Source organism: Lactuca virosa, chromosome 7, assembly GCF_052849685.1.
Source record: "Lactuca virosa cultivar CGN04683 chromosome 7, Lactuca_virosa_CGN04683_v6, whole genome shotgun sequence".
NCBI classification, from domain to species: Eukaryota; Viridiplantae; Streptophyta; class Magnoliopsida; order Asterales; family Asteraceae; genus Lactuca; species Lactuca virosa.
The window spans coordinates 22,496,136-22,516,700 of NC_136432.1; the positions used below are offsets into that span (position 1 = coordinate 22,496,136).

Sequence of the window (20,565 nt, forward strand, 5' to 3'; positions counted from 1 at the left end):
TGACTCCTTCCCTACAACAACTATCTCAGCCCAGTGACACACAAGTCACGAAATTCTCTTTACTCCAGCAGTTACCACATTCCCACTAATCGCTTCACCCTCAACCTCGGTCGAACACTACTCCCTAGATACATGTGCCTCGCGGTATCTCCCGCACCAACGAACTGACCCACCCCGTTCTAAAACATCGGAAGACAAACAATACTCCTCAAAATGGATTCCCTCTCAGCATCCGCAGTCTCCTCTCGTCTACTCAATGCACCACTTGAGCCAAACTCAACTTGAGAGTCCGGCTCGACCCAGAATTGGAACCACTCGTCCCCAAAAGAATCACCCAACTCATGATTCATGACCCGCAACCCATGTGCACCTCACTTATCCAATTCCTTCGAATTACGATGTCCATACCTCACTCAGAATACAATGATTCCCGATCATTGAGGAGGCCCCGGCCTCGCCCCTGGTCCGACCACCAGGCTCCCATAACTCATAAATTAGGGCTACCCCAAGCTTAAAATTCTTCTACGTCGTGCTCTGATCAAAGAGTACTTCCTCATAACCACCTCTTGCTGACTAGAGAATACTACGGCTCCCCGTAGCATCGCAACAACCTCCCTCAGACTAGTGAGTACCACGGCTCCCCGTAGCATCACATCACCTTCTGACTAGTGAGTACTACGGCTCCCCGAATCATCACAACACCCTCTGACTAGTGAGTACTACGACTCTCCGTAGCATCACAACACCCTCTGACTAGTGAGTACTACGGCTCCCTGTAGCATCACAACACCCTCTGCTATATGCCCACCATCTCATTCTCATGTTAACACCACACTACGTCCACTAACCCATGCTCCGCGGACTAACATAGATAGGTGCACACACACCCATCCGGGCTAAGCATCACTACTTCGGACGACCACCGTCGTGACAAAACCTCTTTTTCTCACTGCAATTCACATTCTCAAATAAATCCATTTGATGACAATTAGCTGAAGGGCCCCCACCTGAACCCTAGACACTTGATACACCACTTGTCATCTCAAACTCAAACTCAAAATAATCCAAGATTTTAGGACATTAAACTCGGATACCCCGGAATACCATCACAACGCCTCGCAGTGTCTTGACTCTACCACTGATCTCATACTCATGGCATCATACTCAGATACCGCATTGCTTCCTCGGAACCTCGCAACCGGTCTTTCTCTCGTGCCACTTGTAACCCCAGAATACTCCATCTCCCAATTTAAAACACGGAGAAATTGCCAACGACTCAGAACACGAAGATGACAATCCGAAACTTCCTCCTCTATTGCTCAAAACTCATGCAAGAATACTCATAACGACCCTGAAGTTGGTTGCCCAATCAACTTCTTCCCTTCCATACTGCATATAATAGCCCATACTCTGAACCAGAAATTCTCAACCGCCGAACTAACCTCACAAGCCAACCACCTCGAATTCACCATTTTAACCTTGAAGGATTCCTAACCACCATAAGGTCTCCGACCAACGGCCACTTGCTGTGGAGACACCCATCCTTTCTCAAATACGTACCACATGCACTATCTCACTTTGCACCTCTCATTGACCACCAATGACCCTGGTCTCAGGAATCCGTACCGCGGGCCTCTCTATCCAGTTCTCTAACCGCTCTTGAACAAATCTCTTATCTCCTCAAAAGTACCCGGCTCTCCCCCACTCAGGGTTCGAACCATCACCAATTGGTTCGCCAACAATCTAACCCACAGACTGTTTTTACCAATAACATCGCACCTACTCTTGGAAGGTGATACGCAATGCTCGATGATCTCCCCGGTGGAGGTCAAGCAATTCCAAATACCCCGAATTTCCGATGAAATCCTCAGAAGCTTCTCATCATGACTACCTCTAGTCCTTCAGAATCTCGTACCATCCCAGTACCGGACATCTCAACTGTCCAGTCGTAGTCTTGACTCTCAGTCTGAAAATAACGAACTATCATATTCCTCATCCTCGACCCTTCAACCAACGTTCCATCACGTGGGTTGTAATAAGAGTGGAGTCCTCATTACCACACTCGATACTCATCATAGACAATAAGAGCCACCGCCCCAATATCCTCTTCTTGATCGTCTGCCGCTGCAGCTAATATATGCCCTACTATGCTCAAATGGGGTGTATCCTTGTCCTTAACCATCTCAGTCCCCGCTGACAACTTGCTCATGCTCTAACATTACTTCTCGGCAGACATACTGCCCAAATACTCTGATGAAAGATCGTAACCAAAACTAGCCCACAGGGCTCACCCCCAACCTTGAAAACCGAAAATCTCAATACCTCTCCTGTTTCCCACAGGAACAGAAATAGCACCGCTCAGGTCACAGAAAATGACATCTCCACCATCGGCTGATTGCTCAGCTCATGCCGTAATCCTCCATAACCGCCATCTCTACTCATTCTTGAGTCTTGCGACTCCAATTGGCATCTCACCAACAATCCCTCGGAGCTAACTCGATTTCCCTTTTACGGGATGCTTCACTAAAACTCGTTCATCATGGCCCTCTGGCCCCATACTCTTTCACCTCTGATCTCGGTCTAACCAATCACCACGGAATAACCGGTAGAACCAATAACACCAACTGCCACGGGTCATGGTACTCGAACCATGTGGCCACCTCTCGATCTGCTATGAATCATGGCACCCGAACCATGTTATCTCTTCTCAATCCGCTACAAATCATGGTACTCGAACCATGACATCACCTCTCAATCTGCTACAAATCATGGTACTCGAACCATGGAATCACCTCTCGATCTGCTACAAATCATGGTACACGAACCATGATATCACCTCTCGATCTGCTGCAAATCATGGTACTCGAACCATGACATCACCTCTCAATCTACTACCAATCATGGAACTCGAACCATGACATCACCTCTCAATCTGCTACTTAGAATCCTCTGGAATACTCCCTGCATCGAGTATGGGTCCTCTGCTTTCAGTAGTACGGGCCCATACTACCTGCAACATCTACCCATACTCTCTACACGGACCATCCCAGATTCCCTCAGTAGCTGTTCAACCTTCTCAGCCGTCAATCTTATTACGCGTGCTCGCTCCCCAGCGAAATGCTCTACTCTGTCAGCGCACTCATCTGACCATGATCACCCCTAGGTTCTCCCTAGGTCCTCACACTTCTCCGCCATCAGCTGCTGAAGAATTCCTAATGATGCCAGCCATCTACCTCCTGAATATCGTCATATTCACTTAGTAGCTGACTCCCATCATCGAGAGTTCCACAAAGCACAAAGCAAGCAATATTCGGGCATTGAATAAATACGTAGAACTCACTCTAGGTGATAACTCCACTTGCTCTGCTCATACTCAAAGATATCACCGAACTCTGCAACTCTACCCCTCGCGGGTATCTAGCTACTCTCTCGATTAGGCTCCACAATGCTCATCTAGGCATCTCTCCAAGATTACTCCTCTACTCAAATCCTTCTCTACAAGGATTCCCGCTGGATACTCCTACTCAGCACATACTCAGAAGTGCATCACAGATAACAGCAATTTCCTAGGCTAAGGCATCACAAATCAGGCCACTCTAGTCCTAAATTATGAATTACCTAGCCTATCTCTAGCATGCACAATATCTCATAAAATATCTCATAAAATATCTCATAACACAAAAGTAAAGGTATTTTGGGAAATCACCGTTCGGGCTCTGGCTGATTGTACACACTTTCTCTTTCTCGTTTTCTCTTAGAAACTCTTGCTCGTTTTTAGAAAAATCATTTCTTTTGAAAATTCTTTCTCAAATCCTCAGTTTGAGTCCAGATTTACCCGAAGGTGCATCCGAATCCCTCAAACCAAGGCTCTGATACCAACTTGTAACAACATAAATTTCAAAACAAATTTTTTTGATTTTTAAATCATATAACCTTCACATCACATTTCATAAAACTCGTTTATTTATTTTACAAAACACAATCCCTCGTTAGTTACTTATTAATCCAGGATCTTCAAAACATAATTCTTTCTCTGATGTGTACAATCATGCCAGTGCTGTCCCGCGATTCTGAGGAAACCTGAAACACATAACACATAACACGGTAAGCACGAAGCTTAGTGAGTTCCCCAAAATACCACATTCAACACATACGCCACTCAAGGCTACAGTATGACCCTCCGGTCGATGTGTCTCAGTGGGACCCTCCAGTCCTGTAGCTCGTTGGACCCTCTGGTCCGGTCATAGCTCGTTGGACCCTTCGGTCCGGTCTGTATCGTTGGACCCTTCGGTCCGGTCTGTATCGTTGGACCCTCCGGTCCGGTCTATACAACACATAGCATACATATATCACATAACACATAATCTCATACATACACATAGCACACAAGACCCTCCGGTCTACACATAGATACCACTCTAGGTAATATATAGTGAGAAGACTCACATCGGGTAACTCGGTAAATCTCGAACTCGGTAAAAATCTGGTCTAGCCTCCGCCTAATCACATGGAATAAGTACTCTAATCAATACAACTCTCAAGGCTAGACTAATCCCTCTCTTAGCACTCTCAGAAGGGTAAAAGACCATTTTACCCCTCTCATGGCTCAAAGACCCAAACATTGACCAAACCCTAATGTCAACAAAAGTCAACTCTCCGGGTTACGCTGCGCGTACCAAACCTGTACGCTGGGCATACCCGGCAACCTCACAGAATCGGGGAACGCGACCCCCTACGCTGCGCGTACTGGGATTACGCCCCGCGTAAGTCCCAGTTTCATGCTCCTTTGCTTTTGGGGCCTTCAACGGTTAAGACATACGTCCAACTCCCAGATCTGACTACCCCTAAGCCTCTTAATCCATAAAGTTGGTGACTTTAAGCCTTTGCATGGCTGTAAGAGTCACCAACACCCAAATCATTCCACTTCCAACACTTTAAAGCCCATAACTCAAACATGACTCCCTAATGACGACCAATTTGGAATTTTTATGGATCTAGAACATACATATCATTGAAATGGGACAGATCCAGGTCCATGGAGCCCCTTTTGCTCATAAAGTCTCCACCTTTGGGACTTAAACCCTAGAAATGGACCATGAAACACCAAACCAAAATAAAGAGGAAAGTTCTGAGCTTTTTACCTCTAAGTGAAGCTCCTTCCTCTGAAGAACTCATATCCAAGCTTGAACTCCAAACCCTAGCCTCCACAAGCACCTCCCCTTCTTCTTCACTAACACACGAAGGCACTTTTAGCTCAACACTCACATACATGCTTTAGGACGAAGGAAATGCTCTCTTAGGGTTTCTTTCTGTGAAATGGTGGCTGAGGATAAGGCCATATCATTCCTTATATAGTGCACAAGTCTCATTTAGGGTTTGCATCTGGACCAGTTACGCCCAGCGTAACTTTGGTACGCCCAGCGTACCTTAAAGAGTCTGCGTCCATTTCAAGAGCATGAGTACGCGCATCGTACTCTCCAGTACGCCCAGCGTACTCATTTGCAACATTTTCCACTCAGGGACCAATCTTGACAACTTGACAAAAGAGAAGGGTTAAATAGTTATACCGGAATTTCGGGATGTTACAAACTTTATGGACTTAGGACTCAAAAGGGGGTCAGATCTGAAGTTTCAACTTCAGATCTAGCTCCCATACCATAATCCCTTCATGATTAGCTAAAGAAAGCCCTAATCTTCACATATGAAAGATTCTTAAAAGAAAGGAGATCAAGGTAACAACTTGTTACCTCCAAAACGTGTCCAAGCTGAAGTAGACTCTGGATCCACACGAAATCCTTGATGCTAGCCTCTTGATCTACAAGTTTCCTTCACAAAAATCCCTTCCCAAAGCTCCAAAACACTCTTCAAGCTCACACTCACGGAATTTAGGGTTTCTGGCTCTCAAGGGGTGATAGAGGACAGTGGGAGGCGCTAATGGTCCAATATATAGGGTGCAAAAGCCCTGAAATTTAGGGTTTCCTCTGCCAGCTCCTACTCGTCGAGTCCCCATGCCGACTCCCCGAGTCACCCATAAAATGACGTGTCCTGACCCGTTGCGACTCGACGAGTCACAGTGTCAACTCGTCGAGTAGACCTTAAAACATGAAATCTAAATGGAATAATAATGATACCTGATGGTTGGGATGCTACAGAAAGGTTGTGGCGACGACGACAGTGGAAGGAAACAGTATGATGTTTCGGTGGTTGCTGGTACTTATCTAGGGCTTGATAGTGTATGAAATTGATGTGGTGAGAAATCTGATGGTCGATTGGTCGTTGGATGTCCTGTCACAACTCTAATTTCCAGCTACCTAATGGCTTTCGATAGTGAATGTGGCATCCGATGGTGGTTCAAACGGATGAGAGAGAGAGAGGGAAATAAATATACGACTTTCAGTTTTAGTCTAATATGCAGCTACCTCAAAATCTATTTAATTTTTTGATTTACAGCTTGCATCTTGCAGTGGCACACTATGAAGATCATCGCCTCCTTCCCAGATTTGTTCGAAAAGGGGTGTTTAGATGGTAACTCAAGAATTGGAACCCTAAATTTGTATGTGGGTGTTCTTGAATGGCATGTGTGGTATTAATTGATTGATGGTAGTTCGGTCTTGTGTACCAGAAGAACATTAGGGTTCTACTTTGGCGGATGCTATTGGATTTGGTGGATATCATAGGGGAGAGAGAGAGAGAGAGAGAGAGAGAGAGAGCTTTTTTATTTTGTAATTATTAAAATAAATAAATACGTATTAATTTTTTTTTAAAATGAATATATTTTTTCAGTGCAAAAATGGTCCCTTAGAAGTGAAAAGATAACTATACCCTCATGTGAGAGGCATATGAGGGGTTTAACAGCAACAAGTTAACGGAAGTTAAGTCTGGGGACCAATTCCACATACAAACCACTCCAAAAGGACCATGAATCCAAAAAACTCAGGGTTTGGACTAAAACCCCAAATGTTTGCATACCATAGGGATCATTTTTGCAATTTTGTCTTTAATTTATTAAGTCATATATTAAATTTTAATTTATTGTAACTTTTTTATTTAATATGAAATGTTTATGTTTTATAAAAATAAAGTTTATTTAAGTTTAAAAAAAATGGACAAAACTGCAAAATTGGTCCCCGTGGTTAGCAAAAAACTGTGGATAGAGTCCAAAAAGTTTTCAACTTGCATGAGAGGTCCAAAATCAAGAATTTTTTTTGGTTTTGGTCCTAATAAACATGAAAAGACAATTTTACCCTTTTTATTTTTTGTATTTTATCATATTATTTTTAACACTTTAAAAATGAGAAATTAATAACAATAGAATTGGGCCCACCACCCATCTCTCCATCGTACCTTTTATCTCTCTCTCTCTCTCTCACACACACACACACTCCATCCTATCTTCTTCTTCCTCACCTCTTACCTGGAAATCAAACTCATACACACAAACACACTTACACTGTAAATAAAAAACATACACACAATTCGATAGAAATGTTCTTATTAATCAACACCAAACAAACCTAAATGTCTAGAATCTGTTTCTAACATACAACAAGTAAACACGATCCATAAAAGCTCCTAACAATCACGATATCCAAAAGGGGATTAATAACTAAAGCTAGATTTGAAACAATAATCAAGATCCATAAAAGCTTCTGACAATCACCTAAATTAAGTCACTAGATCCATAGAATATGACGTTGTTGCTTCAAAGCATATATCAAACGATTGACACACTCAACACCTCCACTTTGGCTTGACCTGCTGCGGATCTTCTCCTTCAAAATTCCATGAATTTGTTTATGGATTTGGGTGGTGGATAGTATAGAGTTATAATTTCACAATTTCACAATTTTGGGCTACAAATCTTCCATGGATCTCTTCTGTAGATCTTTTCCCGGTGAGACGTTATCGCCGCTAGGGTTGTCGAGCCTGTTGACAGAGAAGTAAATATCAAGGGTAGGGAGTGGTGGCAATTGTAGTTCATCGATTCATAGTAAGATGGGTTGAAGATGAAGGGAAAAAGAAGAAGATTTGGGGAAAAGATCGTGCGTATGTGTTTGTATGTATGTGTGTGTATGTGAGAGAGAGAGAGAAGGGGGAGGTGGGGTGTAATTTTTTATTTTTTAAATAATAAAGTATTAAAAAATATAATAAAAAGAAATTAAAAGGGTAAAATCGTCCTTTCAGGTTTTTTATGGACCAAAACCATGGAAATTTCTTAATTTTAGGACCAAAACCACAGAAATTTCTTGATTTTGGACCTCTCACGCAAGCTGAAAACTTTTTGGACTCCATCCACAATTTTTCGCAAACCACAGGGACCAAATTTGCAGTTTAGTCAAAAAAAGTAACCAATGTGCTACCACTCTCCAAAAAATGCTAAGGTGAACATGTTATTGATGTGACAATGTTTTAAACTGATGTGAGACCATGTTAAGGATGTTACAATTCTTTATAGTCTAAAGACAAAACTGCAAATTTGGTCCTTGTGGTTTGCAAAAACTTTGGATGGGGTCCAAAAAGTTTCCAGCTTGCACCGAAGGTCCAAAATCAAGGTTTTCATGGGTTTTTAGTCCATTCCGTCTTAGTCCGTTTGTTTGGAGCCGTTAGGGCCATCACGTGCCCTCCATGTGAGGGCATTTTGGTCATTTTGCTTGCCAGCCTCCGTTGCCGCCACTTCAATTATAAGATTGCAGACTGTACTTCACTCCTTCGTCTTCTCTCATACCTCATTTATCAATCAAGTCACAAAAACCCTAACCGTTATGTGAGAATCGATTTTCGTTCATGCTTTTGAAAATGTGGGGACTTAGAAATGTTGGAGAAAATGTTAACATTCAAGAAGTTTATGGTAAGATCCAAACTTTGAAGAAAATTTGAAAAACTCTGTATTTGATGATCAAGTTTCAAACTTTGAAAAACTCTAACAATCGTCTCTTTCTGTTTTGAAGATGGTTACGAGAACATATTCTCTATTGAACTTCATCACATAGGGAGTTTCACAAAGTTTCCAAATATCAGGTATATAAATGGGCAAGTAAAGTACTTTGATGTTGTCGACATTGATGAATTTTATGTGCATGAACTAGACTTGATGATGAGAGAATTAATGTATGATGGTACTGAAATCATGTATTACCATTTCCGTTTGCCTAATAAAGGATTTGAATTTGGACTACGAGCATTAGGTAATGATGATGATGTGCGTAACTCTCACAGTATGTTACCCATAACAAAATGATTAAAGTGTACACAGAGCATGGTCACACGAACTTTATTACATATTTTATGTCCCCAAATGGTCCAAGAAGGGTTATAATATAAGACATGGACAATCAGGATCCTCCTAGACCCTCATCACCTGTAGTTGCTCATAAAGTGGTAACTCCAATCCAAATTGATGTTGGTGAGGGTGATTTAGGGTTAGCATTAACCAAATTGATGTTGGTGAGGGTGATTTAGGGTTAGCATTAACCTTATACAAATCAGCAACACCTGAATTTAGTAGGTCTAAAGGTTGGAAACATAGTAAAGGGGCATCGTCTTGTAGTAGAAAACTTAACTTGGATTGGGAAGGTGGTGAAAAAACAATGGCAAGTGGTGAAGTTGATAAATGTAAGGGTGTTGAGCCAATGCATCTTGAATTGTTGTAGTTGATGCAGAAAAAGAGTTAAACAAAGAGATTGATGTGAATGAATAACTTGACATGAACAAATCCAATGGTAAGGGTGTAGAATGATTTACAGATGAGGGGTATAGAGTTGTAATGGATAATGATCCTCAGGGAGTCAATGAATTTTCAACTAACATCAACATAGATGATGAGTTAATGACAAACTTTCAACCTTTTGAAGGGTTTGAAGACCAAGACAGCATCCCATTTAATGGATTTGAAGGCCAAGATAATATTCCTTTCAATGATGAGTGGAGACAAGAGGAGCCTGATGACAGTGAGTTTGAGAATCAAAACAGTGAAGATGAAGATAGTGACTTTATGACTGATGAGGACAACCTAATTGAAGATGTTGAAGTTGACATGGAGGATTTCAATCTAAATATTTATACAAAAGCAGAGTACACTGGATGTCAAAGTTTGGGTGGTCAAAGAAATGAAGAGAGTGGTCAAGAAAAGGATGTGGAGGTAATTGATAATGATGAGTGGGATTCACTTAGTGATGACTCAAGGGACAACAGGAAAAGAAGGGAAATGGTCAAAGAGTTGGGGAAACAAACATTATGTTCAACTTGTAACGACGTAGATTTTAAAACAATTTTTCATTTTTCAAACACAATAAAACTCATATAATATTCTCAAAATCTCAAGTGTATCAAACGTCATCACAATAAAACATATTCCAGAAACTCAAAAACATAATCCTCTGCCAGTGTGTACAAATCATGCCGGCGCCTTCCCGCGATCCTCGCCAATACCTGAAACACATATCACATAACACGGTAAGCATAAATGCTTAGTGAGTTCCCCAAAATACCACATACAGCAAATAAGCCACTCGAGGCTATAACTCGATAAGACCCCCTGGTCAATGTGTCTCAACGGGACCCTCCAGTCCCGTAGCTCGTTGGACCCTCCAATCCGGTCTAGCTCGTTGGACCCTCTGGTCCGGTCTACATCGTTGGACCCTCCGGTCCGGTCTAAATATCACATAGCATACATAAATCACAATACACATAATCTCAAGTAAACGCATAACACATAAGACCCTTCGGTCTGCACATGGATACCGCTATAGGTAATGTATAGTGAGAAGACTCGCCTCGGGTAATCTCGGAAAGTCTCGAACTCGAAATACTGATCTAGCCTCCGCCTAATCACATAAAGTAATTTACCTCTAATTAACAACGATTCTCAAAGGATAGACTAATCCCTCCCTATAATCTCACAGAAGGGGAAAAGACCATTTTACCCCTCCAATGGTCCAAATGTCCACTTGTTGACCAGACCCTAAAAGTCAACGAAAGTCAACTCCAGTCAACGGTCCAACTTTGACCAGACTTGTCGAGTGCACTCGGGTGACTCGGCGAGTCCATGCATGTCCTCTGAATCCTCCTAAGGCCTTACTCGACTCGTCGAGTTAACCTTTCACTCGACGGGTTACCACTGATCACGAATCTCGGGGCAACCCGATCCGACTCGTCAAGTCCTCTCATGGACTCGGCGAGTTTCCTCCATGACAATGCTCAAACGACCTTCTGAGGTCAGATCTGTTTCTCTAACTTATAGATCTGACCTTATAACACCCAAAAGTCACGTAAAGGTCTGAACTTGGTGTCCATGCATGGTGTATCTTGCATTATATACCATAGAAACCCCATTAATGCTTCCTAGCTTCAAAACCCTATGATTACTCGACTAAAGCTTCATACTTTCTGGCTCTCTGGACCTAGAAAGGTCCAGATCTATAACACAACTAGGAAGAGGGATTTAATGCATTCAAGACCCCAAAAATGAAGTGATTCAAGCCCTAACCCCAAAAATGGAATCTACACAATAGGGAATAAGAAGGGATCGATTTGGTACCTCAGAATGAAGCTCCTTGCTTAACTAACTCAGAACAACAACCTCCTATGGTCCTTCTTGCTGGAACTCTTCTCCTCCTTTGCAAAATCACACCAAATAGCTCAAGATAACTCTTCCTCTCACTCTACACACTTAAACTCGCTAGGGTTCTCTCTTCTGGAAAGGTAGCCGCAATTGAAGGCCATAAGTGCCTTTAAATAGGGCTCAGGCCCAAAGATTTACGGTTTCTGCCAACAGCGCGGACTCGTCGAGTCCATTCATTAATCCGAGTCATCAGTCGCGATCCTACTCGACGAGTTTAGACGTCAACTCGTCAAGTCCCTCTTCTCATCTCAAAAACAAATATTTAAATTATGATACCTGGAAATCCGAATGTTACACTGCTGGTGAGGTGCACAAGGTAGCTTTTCATATCATGTATGTAACCTTTTTTGGTGTCTTTTTGGTAATGTACTTTGTTATTGGTTTATTTTCTATTGTCAAAGCATGAAGATGTTATGGCAATACACTTAATATATGCATGTAAAATCATTACAATTGAATATTCAAGTGAAGACAAAACCATTACAATTTCATATCATGTCAAGATAAAACATTTACAATTTCATATTTATATAAAGATAAAAGCATTACATTTCCATTTGTCATAATAGCATTACATATCCAATGATCCAAAAGACAACACTTACATCATATATAAAACACCATCAAACCTTCTAGCACCAAAAGACAACATTTTTAGATGGTTATTACCAACAAAAAAGCCCTAACCTCTAATTCCTAATTCCAAAACAGCACAAACAATAGAAACAACACCCACGAGGCAACCAAGTACATCTGCAGCTGACCCACTTCAACCTCATACCTATTCATTGTTCTCAACAGTCCTGGTATGATAACAGTTGATCTTTGACACATATGGGGATCAACCCACCCAAAAAATCCACATCTGGATCCCTACAAGAATACATTAAAGTAGAAGAGCTATTGCATAACTACTGAAATATCATAACCTAATATGATTTTTCTTACCATTTTAGGGCATGCATAGAAACGACAACCAGGGTTTCGTGAGGTCCACGAGGTTCGTACAACAACAACATTCCCGCAGAAGCAAATCACCATTTTTGAAGGTCATAACAGTAGAAGAGATGAGAGACGAAGAAGAAGAAACCTTTCGTTGCTGCTTCTCTGTAAAATCAAAATGAACGAGATGAAGGGGATTGCGTATGAGTATGTATATAAAGGAGAAATATGATATTATTTAAAATAAGGACCTAAAATGACCAAAATGTCCTCACATGGAGGGCACGTGATGGCCCTAACGGCTCCAAACAAACGAATTAAGACGGAATTGACTAAAAACCCATGAAAACCTTGATTTTGGACCTTCGGTGCAAGCTGAAAACTTTTTGGACCCCATCCAAAGGTTTTTGCAAACCACAAAGACCAAATTGCAGTTTTGTCTAGTCTAAAAGACGTTTGAGATTGTTTTTTTGTTTTTTACTCCAAAAGTACTTATTGACTTATGGTGAAAGAAAAAAACTATTCTAAAAAAATGATTTTGAGTTTGACAAACATTTTTTATTTTTACTTTATAAGTCAACAAGTTGTTTTCAAAAACATTTTTCAAACAACCATTAATCTGGCATTCCAAAGCTGATGGTTATTAAGGCAATTTTCTTAAATTTTGGTTAATTTCTATTAAAAAAACAAATAACTATGATCATTTTTCTCGGGCCTAATTATTAATCTAGCCAAATTAAGGGGGTAATTATCAATTTTTAACCAAAAATTAGCAAATGGCCAAAAATAGCCCACGAAACCGTAGGTTTCGAGATTCGCCTACTGTTTCGCCATTTCGTCTACTGTTTCGCGTTTTGTATAAATTTTTTTTTTCATTTTTGACATTCAAAACCGTAGGTTTTTTAAAACCTACGGTTTCCCAAACCGTAGTCTACGGTTTTCGCAAAAAAAGCTACGGTTTCATATGAAACCTACGGTGTACAAGTCGACAATGCACAAACAGTGCATTGGGCACTTGTACACCGTAGGTTTCATATGAAACCTACGGTTTTATATTTTTTTTTTCAATTTTTTTCAAAAAAAAATTTATCCCCATAAACAAAACTTACTCCTAATCACAAACACGGTAAAATTTTTAAGAAAAATAGACAAACCTGATTGTTTTTCGGATGTTCCATTGAGAGAAAAACGTAGCCAAACAAAAGAAAACAATAGGAAAATGACCTAATCTGAAAAAAAATTTCATTATATACTTTGGGCTAATGGGTCACGAAAAAGTAAACGGCCCCTTGAAACAGTAGCCCGTTAGGGGAAAAGAGTAGTCAACGGGCGTTGACCGTAGTCATCCTCTGTTGATCGTAGTCAACCAAAAGTTGACTACTCTTTTGTGGGCTATTTTTGACTAAGTGAATTTTTTTGGCTATTTTTTGATAAGTAATTAAGAAAAATGGCTAGTTTTGTATTTTTCACTTTTTGTGATATTAATTGCGAAAATAAAAAATTGTTAGAGAAAACCAAAAAGAAAACAATGAAAGGTGGCTTCTTTTTCTTCAAAACTTAATCATGGCGCCTCCATTCTTCCACCATCAATTCAACGCAAAATCCGCTCTGTTTTCGATTTCCTTCTTCTATGAATCTCTCGAAAATCTGTCTACAATTTATCAAAATCTTCTTTGACGACCCAGAAAATTTCAAGGGATTCTTCAGGAATTCGCAACAAGCATGAGCAAATTCATTGGCAAAAACCCAATCTGTGTATCTGTAGTGTGTTAATTCACGGATGTAATGCATCAAAAAATATCTGAAATTCAGATCGGAAAAGATAGCAGCGGTGTCTCTTCCGATTTCAATCCCATTCCAGCATTCTCTTCTCCAATTTCCAACCATTCACCTCCATCTCCATCTTCACCGTCTTCTTTGTTAGTAGTCTTGCCATCACCCAATGATAACAATAATAATTTCAACAATTTCACGACAACGGTGACAAATGGAAACCCTAATCATCAACACGAAATTGTAATCAATGATGTTGATATTGATCTTACTCCAATTTCATCACCAGCTCCTAAATCAACCCCACACAAACGACCAATTTTCCCCCAAACCACTACCAATTTATCTTCGGATTCACCCTTTTCACCGGAAAAACATTACTCTAAGCGGGCTGTTGCGCTTCACCTCCTCGACCGTCTCCGCCACCTCCGCCGCCTTCAATCTCACATACGATTAATCCTTCTGTTATCTCTCCCGTTCTTCTACTTCTTAGTTTCTCACCCAAGCCAATCTTACGTGCTCGATTTCCTATCCGCTTTTGCATTCTCGGCTGCACTGTTATTCTCCCTCAATCTCAGCCTCCCTCAGCTCCCTTCCCTCCGAACACTACTCGCTAGATCCTTCCCAATTAAGCTATATTCCTCCACCCATTCTTCCAGAGCTCCATTGCCGGTGTTCTGGTCAATCGGATCAAAGCCAAAAGGGAACAAAAAAAGAGTGAATTCCGGGTGTTGGGTGCAAGCATACAGTAACGGCGATGTCTACGAAGGTGAGTTTCATAAGGGTAAGTGTTCTGGTTGTGGTGTTTATTATTATTACACGAGTGGGAGATATGAAGGCGATTGGGTTGACGGAATGTACGATGGTTATGGAGTCGAAACGTGGGTGAAGGGAAGCCGATACAGAGGCCAGTATAGACAAGGGTTAAGACACGGCCACGGTGTATACAAGTTTTGCACCGGAGATGTTTATTCCGGTGAATGGTCTAATGGTCGCAGCCATGGATGTGGTGTTCATTGCTGTGAAGATGGTGGTCGGTATGCAGGCGCATTCAAATGGGGCGTTAAACATGGTCTTGGTTATTACCATTTCAGGTAACATCATCAATCACTTGGACGACGACCACCATACTTTTATATGCATTTGATTGTTCTTGTATGGGAATTTCAAGTTTCAAGTGTTGTTTCCTTTTGTAGGAATCGGGATACATATGCTGGAGAGTATTTCGCTGACAAAATGCACGGATTTGGAGTGTATAATTTTGCAAATGGACATAGATACGAAGGATCATGGCATGAAGGAAGAAGGCAAGGATTCGGAGTGTACACTTTCAGAAATGGTGAAACGCAATCTGGGCACTGGCAAAATGGCGTTCTTGATGTTCCAAGCTCAAAGAATATAATGTGTCCTGTATCAACTGTCACTGAATATCGTTCAAAAGTTGTTAATGCTGTTCAGGTAATCTACAAAATCACACCCATCACCAATGGATTTATAGCATGTGTTATCCTTATTGTTATCTACTTTATCAGGAAGCACGAAGGGCAGCAGAGAAAGCATATGAATATGATGCATCAGAAAAAATGGACCAAAAAGTGAACAATGTGGTGACATCCGCCAATCGGGCGGCTAATGCCGCTAGAGTAGCCGCCATAAAAGCGGTACAAAAACAAATGCACAAAAGCCGGAACAGCGACTGTGACAGTGACAAGCTTCCTATCCCTATCCCTGTTGTGCAAAACCTTCATCATCTACCTACGCAATTCACCATTTGACCCTAATTTTTTTTTTATATCTTATATTTGCAGAAATCCGGGTTTCTTAATCTTATCATGATTTTTCTATCAGTTTAACGTGTTGCGGCCTTTGGGCATGTAGCTGTACTTTGATGACTTTGACATGTACAAAATTAGGTAGATTAGAGCCTTGTATATACTAAATAGTGATCTGGAATCAGAATCATTTGTAAATCCTAAATCCTAAGTTTCCATGTACATTATATTCGGTTTTTAGTTGTAAATTTGTATACAAAACCATTCTTCAGAGTTTTTGTTTTTTGTATTTACAATTTCCATAAATTTATCTAATTTTTAAATGACTAAATAGGTAATACAATAAAAGTACATTGATTAGTTGGTTAGTTCAACCATGATATCAGCGGCTTCAAATATGAATGAATGCCCATTTCATCCTTTTGCAATTGCACTTGTTAATCCTTTCCAAAGTAATAACTAATAACTAGATGGGTTTTTGTCATAAAAGCCCTCAATTTTACATGAAATGGTCGATTATGCCCAAAGTCGGATTTTTTGTGCGATAATGCCTCAAAAACCAGATAAATTGTTCAGCTTTGCCCCTTAACCGGATTTGACCTTCTAGGGCCGGTAACACCATAGTTGACTGACGTAAAGGGGCTGAGTCGGAGCTGACATGGCAAGCCATGTCAGCGATGCTTCTTTGGAGGGAAAAACACAACGAATAAACGAAATGGGGGCAGGAGGGATTGTACCTAGGTCTCCCAATCCATAAGGGAGAGCAACTTCCACTAATCTTGATGATTTCATCTTGCTTGTGTATCTTTTAAGTTTTAATGGTTTCATATTCCTTGTGGATCTTAACTTATGGTTCCTAATAACACTTGATTAATAATTAGTTTTCAAGTATAAAATGGTAATAACATTTGGGTCCTTCAAATCTGCAAAAGCTATGAATAGGGAATAAATAAAAAGTTGATGGAAATAGAATTTGAATGAAATTTAAAAATATAAATTATAGCTTTGTGGTGCTTTGTTTTTCTCCTTGTTTCTGTGACATTTGAGTTTCTCTAATGTTTCTTTTTTAGTTAATGAGTTATACTGAGACATTTAATCTAGATGGATATACATAGATTTTTCTTTATTAGTCAATGAGTTATACATTTAATGGATAAATAGATGTTTCTTTTTTAGTCAATGAGTTAAACCCTTAACATGGACAGTTATACATCATTTTTTCTTCTTTTTTCTACCTATTGGATTAAGCATAAATAAAAAAAAAATAATAAAAAAAAAAATAAAAATAAAAAAAAAACTAGCTTATAAACCATTTACCTATTTGTTCTTTTATTTTTTTTCCTTCCAACTTCTCCCGCATTAAAATTGATAAATATTGTCAAAGATATATATGAAATTTGTTTAATGCACAAATAGTCTGGTCATTTAGGGGGGTGTTTGGATAGGGAAAAAATAGGCTGCTTATTGCTTATTGTTTAATCCCACCGCAATAAGCAAATTTAAGTGTTTGGATAGGAGTCTTTAGAATAATGAAGTCAAATGACTCTGCAGTGTAGTTGACATCAACTATATAGCCCGGTCTACCATGAAAAGGGCATTCACGTCTTTTATATAGACAAAAGAACAATAACAAATCCTCATTCCATGTTTCTTGGTTGGACAAAAAATCACAGTTTTTGTCACATTGACATTATTCGTTACTCCAATGCACACCACACATAGTAATCTATTGTGTGTCCAATCATGTCAAAGGTTAAAAAGTTATGTCATATTACTTTAAACCCTTATTTGATCTATTACAGTATTACTTCATTATATAATCAAAATATCTCAAACACTAAATACCATTGAAAATTATTGTAACTTAAGGCAGTAAAAGGCTAAAAGCACATCAAATGATCATATACTACCTCTAGTAAAACATTTTATTAAAACTAATTATCTCATTATAATTGTTAAATATCGCATAATCACTTTCAAAACACAACTCCAAACACCCTATTGTTTATGCTAGCAATATCAAATTAAAATAATCTTGTTCTTTGTTCTATAAGAAGTCTTTGAAAGTGAGTAACACATATGTAATGAATTCACAGATCTTCACAAGTAAAGGTGAAAACATGATGAGAAATAAACAAGGATGACTCATCAACTTTGGTTTTTTTTTTTTTTTTTTGATAAGCTGCACATACCACACAACAAGAAGGCCGACTCAAATAGCATATGGAGGTGCCCTGGAAGCCATTGTTGTAACTTGAGCTTGCATCTGAGCAGCCCTGACTTTTGCAGCCATTGCACGATGGAAGAACTGTTCTCTAGATAGTAATCTTACATTCCTCATATAGAGATCAAATGGTATTGACCCTTCTTGAACAGCTTTATCCAATGCATAAACTACATCTTCTATAGCAAGATCAGATGAAGTTGACTCAAGCATCTGTTTTGATAAAGGATCTGATGGCTCAAAAGCTTCATCGCCATTAACATTTGTTGTATTTCCCCCCAATTTTCCTTCATTCTCTCTCACCCACCCTTCTAACACGTCTGTATTCATCAAAACCATCTGTAATTGCTGCTCTAAAGCTTCCTTTTCGTATTGCATCTCTCTTAATCCGTTCAAAACCTCTTCTTCTCTCTGCCTCAACACCGCTTGAGCAGTAAACATCCCTTCCATTTCAACCTCCCTCTTCTTCCGCAACGCTTCAACATGAACATGAACAGTTTCCACCAGTTTATTGATGGCATTCCGCTTGAAAACCTCGCCTGGATCCTCCGTGGCTGATCCTAACCGCTGTGGGGGAGACGGTGATGGAATCCTTCCACTGCCGGAGGCACTCCCATACGGTGATGGCGGATAAGACCTTGGTGGAATCGCTGGCCGTATAGATCCCGCTGAAATCGAACCAGAAGGCGATGCATTTGAAGATACAGATGGATTGTAATTAGGGTTTGGAGTAGGGTTTGTAGGGTTTGGTCGTCGTTGAGAGTATAAAGGGGGATCACTACCAAAATAATGACTCAAATTACGAGTTAATTCAACCAGGTTAGAGCTTGGATAAACCCAATTTTGTAGGTAAGGGATGGAAACCAATCCCGATGGATTAACAAAAGAGTGTTGGGCTTTGATGATCATATCACGCGTGGGGTTCACGAAGACGAAAGGCGGATGACGAGGGTAAGTCTCCATGAGCCAGATCACGACGGGGATATTGTAGGTGACGTTCTGAAACACCATCGGAACTGTGCCTTCGGACTGGAGGAGGTTGACGGAGCGTCCGTCGTTGTGGGTGAAGATTGCGGTTTTGGGCTGGAGAGAGGGATAGGTTTCGGAGAGAGAGATGAGATGCTGACGGATGAGCCATTTGACATCTTCGGAGTAGGGAAGGGATGAAGGGCCGCGCTGGGAGAGGACAGAACTGAGGAATTGTTGGGTGTATTGAGCGGTGGAAGACGACGGAGACGGCGGCGGGTGTGCCATTTGATTGGAGATACCGAGCGTTCGGATGTTTTGACTTTTGAGAGGAGACTTTACTCTAAGGCTAGCACTATAAATGAATCATTTTTCTGTACAAATCTCACAAAAACCATTTACAACTAGTGTCATTACGGTCCAGTTGAGAGGTCCACAAATATATAAACAATATATTGTTTTTAGTTGATTTTGTAACATATTTCTTTCATTTGTTCCTATATTAGCAATATACATGACAAATCTATCCAATTATCTTTCATGTCTTGAAATAATATCTATAATTGTGTTGCATACATAATATAAAATAAAGAAGACAGTCACTTTAAGAGTCAAAAACTCAAATATTATTCAATATAAAGTTAAAAGTCAACCTTGTCAACTTATTGGTTTATATAAAGCCACTCACAAGGACAAACATAAGAATATGTAATTGTAAAAAGTAGTTTATATTCACATTTATGTTTGTTTAAGTAATGAAAACTTTTTAAACTCGATGTTATAATTAGATAGTGTTTTCAAACTGTGTTGCATTAATAAGAAAAAATGATATACAAACATACTTTATGTCAATTCCATCATATAAATTATAATCCAAATCAATTCATTTACATGGTCATTGCGTAAAAAATATAAGTAAATTGATATTGTTGGCTAAATAAATTAGTATTTTGCTATTATCAATTAAAAAGATAAGTACGTGACTATCATTGGTGAAAAAGATAAGTACGTTGATGTAATTTGTTAAAATGAGAAGTATGTTTCTTTTATTTGACAAAAAATAAATTTATTACTATCATTTGTTAAAAAAAGATAACCGTCTTACATTTATTACTTAGAAAGATAGGTAGAACACACATATAGAACTTCCCATATAAGGTCATGTCATTTTTTTAACACATAAATAACTTGTGGCCGTCAACCAAGGAATATTTTAAGCCATATCATAGTTAAATTTCTCCCTTCTACTTCTTTATTTTATGAATATT

General features: G+C 39.7%; 1 protein-coding gene and 1 pseudogene across 1 annotated transcript; one reads left to right on the forward strand and one right to left on the reverse strand.

Moving 5' to 3' along the window:
* The first annotated feature begins 14,091 nt into the window (after positions 1-14,091).
* Positions 14,092-16,368, forward strand: LOC145123258 (uncharacterized). The gene is made up of 3 exons (XM_079058478.1): positions 14,092-15,429; positions 15,532-15,793; positions 15,868-16,368. The coding sequence occupies exons 1-3, from the start codon at positions 14,348-14,350 to the stop codon at positions 16,108-16,110; spliced, it is 1,587 nt and encodes a 528-aa protein (XP_078914604.1). The 5' UTR covers positions 14,092-14,347; the 3' UTR covers positions 16,111-16,368.
* Positions 16,369-18,030: 1,662 nt separating this feature from the next.
* On the reverse strand, positions 18,031-19,688 carry LOC145125818 (protein ELC-like pseudogene; annotated as a pseudogene).
* Positions 19,689-20,565: the final 877 nt, after the last annotated feature.

Coding starts and splice junctions, on each gene's coding strand:
- LOC145123258 (XM_079058478.1), top strand. CDS start 14,348: ATGCATCAAAAAATATCTGAAATTCAGATCGGAAAAGATAGCAGCGGT. Junction 15,430..15,531: donor CTTGGTTATTACCATTTCAG/GTAACATCATCA, acceptor TTCCTTTTGTAG/GAATCGGGATACATATGCTG. Junction 15,794..15,867: donor AAGTTGTTAATGCTGTTCAG/GTAATCTACAAA, acceptor CTACTTTATCAG/GAAGCACGAAGGGCAGCAGA.